General features: G+C 46.3%; 1 protein-coding gene across 1 annotated transcript; it reads left to right on the top strand.

Moving 5' to 3' along the window:
• Positions 1–1,092: 1,092 nt before the first annotated feature.
• On the top strand, positions 1,093–2,823 carry LRRTM3 (leucine rich repeat transmembrane neuronal 3; the record flags this gene model as incomplete). The annotated part of the gene is made up of 1 exon (XM_029286216.1): positions 1,093–2,823. A coding segment is annotated over one exon (1,731 nt), but the record flags the coding sequence as incomplete, so codon positions are not given.
• Between the last annotated feature and the right edge of the window lie 370 nt (positions 2,824–3,193).

The raw sequence follows: 3,193 nt of genomic DNA, 5'->3' as shown, positions 1-3,193 counted from the left end.
TAAAAAAAGGAGGGCGCAGCCAAAACTACTGTTTCACTACAGCACAGTGAGGTTGTCCGGTCTGCTGCTATTTAGTGACCCAGAACAATCACTCATTTCCCAGCACAGAGCTAATTCATTTGCAAGATTGAAAACGAGAAGGGGGCGGGAGGGGGGAGAGAAAGAGAGAGAGAAAAGAAAGGAGGCATTTCTGCACAATGTCCATAATGTTGTTCACCGCTGGGGGCAGCTTAACATAAGACTGCATTTACTGATACCAAAGCAACAGTCGGAGAAGCTTTCAGAGTGACAGGATGCAGAAGTGAACAGTGCTTGTTCATTGTACCGGGTCATCCTGGCTTCTCTGCTCCAACGCCGGACTGAGGGTGCAGACTATGAAAACTGCTGCCCAGTGGAATACAGATGGGTGAATTCAGACAGCTGAGCGTCACTTGCAAGACCCTCTCAGGCTTTGCACGGGGAGATTTTAAAGAAGCCGAGTCTACCATGTAAAGATTCCAAACCACCTCATCCATGAAGACCCTATCACCTAGGAAGAACTTGACTTTCTGCTGCAAATGCTGGGTTGGGATTTATACGTTCCTGGGATGTTCTGCATGCCTGGCAAAGGATAAGGATCCAAAATTGGTCCATTTCCCAGGGGGTCCAATTTTGCTGCCTGGGTGTCAGCAAGCCTTGACTCACCAAAGAACAGCTGACAGGGGCTGTCATGTTTGTGGCCCCTAGGAAAAAGCAAAAGAGCTAAAGGACGACCTTTGAAAACACAAAGGATGGGTATGTTTCCGTTTTATTCCTTTCTAGTGAGCCTACAGCTATCCCTGCAATGCTTCTGTATTAATCACTCTGTAGATTGGCCTCTGCAAGCTACGACTGGAGATACATTTCAGTGTGTGATTCAGTTTGACTCTGTCTGGCTTACACAGGCTCTTTCTTTCTTTTTATTAGATTTGTCACCTTAAAATAGCACAGGGGGGGTGATGGGGGGGAAATAAAATAAAACTGCTTGCAAAGTACTTCTTCTATGGGGGGATTCCTCTTTATTGTCGTAGCATTTCTGAGCATGACTGACAAATATGTGGACTGTTTTTTGGGGGGGATAACTTTTCTAAGTTATTTCTGTTTGCAGGTTTCAATGTATTTAGGCTACTGAGCGGATCAGCAGTAGCCCTGGTAATAGCTCCCACTGTATTACTGACAATGCTTTCGTCTGCTGAACGAGGATGCCCTAAGGGCTGTAGGTGTGAAGGCAAAATGGTATATTGTGAGTCCCAGAAATTGCAAGAGATACCCTCCGGTATATCATCTGGTTGTTTAGGTTTGTCCTTGCGATATAACAGCCTTCAAAAACTAAAATACAACCAATTTAAAGGTCTTAATCAACTTACCTGGCTCTACTTAGACCACAATCATATCGGCAGCATCGACGAAAATGCTTTCAATGGAATACGCAGGCTGAAAGAGTTAATTCTGAGTTCCAACAGAATTGCTTTTTTTCTTAATAACACCTTCAGACCAGTAACAAACCTCCGAAATTTGGATCTCTCCTACAATCAGCTGCATTCCCTGGGAGTAGAACAATTCAGAGGCTTAAGGAAGCTGCTGAGTTTACACCTGAGGTCCAATTCCCTGAGAACGATCCCAGTCCGGATTTTCCAGGACTGTAGGAACCTGGAACTCCTAGACCTGGGTTACAACAGGATCCGAAGCCTAGCAAGGAATGTCTTTGCTGGCATGATCAGGCTGAAAGAGCTGCACCTGGAGCACAATCAATTTTCTAAGCTTAACTTGGCACTTTTTCCAAGGCTGGTCAGCCTACAGAACCTTTATTTACAGTGGAATAAAATTAGTGTTATAGGACAAACCATGTCTTGGACGTGGAGCTCGTTACAAAGACTTGATTTATCGGGAAATGAAATAGAAGCTTTCAGTGGACCGAGCGTTTTCCAGTGTGTGCCCAATTTGCAACGCCTCAACCTGGATTCCAACAAGCTCACATTCATTGGCCAGGAGATTTTGGATTCCTGGATATCTCTGAATGACATCAGCCTTGCTGGGAATATATGGGAATGCAGCAGAAACATTTGTTCCCTGGTAAACTGGCTAAAAAGTTTCAAAGGGCTGAGGGAAAATACAATTATCTGTGCCAGCCCCAAAGAACTGCAAGGGGTGAATGTTATAGATGCAGTGAAAAATTATAGCATCTGTGGCAAAAGTACTACAGAAAGGTTTGACTTGCCCCAAGCTCCGCCCAAGCCCACCTTTAAACCAAAGGTCATCCGGCCTAAACATGACAGCCAGCCCCCCCTGCCCCCTACCACAGGGGCCCCTGAGGCCAGCTCCGTGCCCGAGCCCAGCACCCAGCAGATCTCCTTCCATAAAATCATTGCTGGGAGTGTGGCCCTCTTCTTGTCCGTGCTTGTGATTCTGCTGGTCATCTACGTGTCCTGGAAGCGCTACCCTGCCAGCATGAAGCAATTGCAGCAACGCTCCCTAATGCGACGGCACCGGAAAAAGAAACGACAGTCGCTGAAGCAGATGACTCCCACCACCCAGGAATTTTATGTTGACTATAAGCCCACCAACAGCGAGACCAGCGAGATGTTGCTGAACGGGACGGGACCTTGTTCGTACAGCAAGGGAGGCTCCAGGGAATGTGAGGTAGGAACCACTCTCATATTTTTAAGAGCTGTTTGGGTCGAACTTCTTTTACTTTTCAGGTACCACACTGCCATATCAGGTGTCCTCCAGTCAGTGCAGGTTAGCCTTTCCCTTCACAGGAACCCTGTGAAGTCTGAGGTCGAGTTTACCCAGCCTCTGTTGTGATGCCACTTTACTCATTTTAATCCATTTGACTGTTTTACCCACTGACAGAAAACTTTTCTTGCACACCTAATACATCTGCAGTACTGGGTCCATGTTTTCCATTCAGACATGGAAGGGTCCCTCCCTTAAGTTTATTTGCAAAGATAAAGGATGGGGAAGAATGGTGCAAAAAGTAAACAGAGTGCTGAAATTCACAACATGCTTCAAGGGCAACCTGTAAATGGCAGGTGTGCTGTAGCTTCATATACATTCCAGGACTTGCTTTGGCTTAGGATGGTGCAGGCATCACCCTGGAAGAATGCTTGATTTCCATCTAGTGCAAAGTATCTAAGAAGCCTGGTTTGAAAGCAGCCTCCAGAGCCATCGAGGG

This window comes from Protobothrops mucrosquamatus, unplaced genomic scaffold, assembly GCF_001527695.2.
Source record: "Protobothrops mucrosquamatus isolate PMUCROS unplaced genomic scaffold, P.Mucros_1.0 scaffold3136, whole genome shotgun sequence".
Classification (NCBI taxonomy): domain Eukaryota; kingdom Metazoa; phylum Chordata; class Lepidosauria; order Squamata; family Viperidae; genus Protobothrops; species Protobothrops mucrosquamatus.
This window is presented reverse-complemented; position numbering and strand designations above follow the sequence as displayed.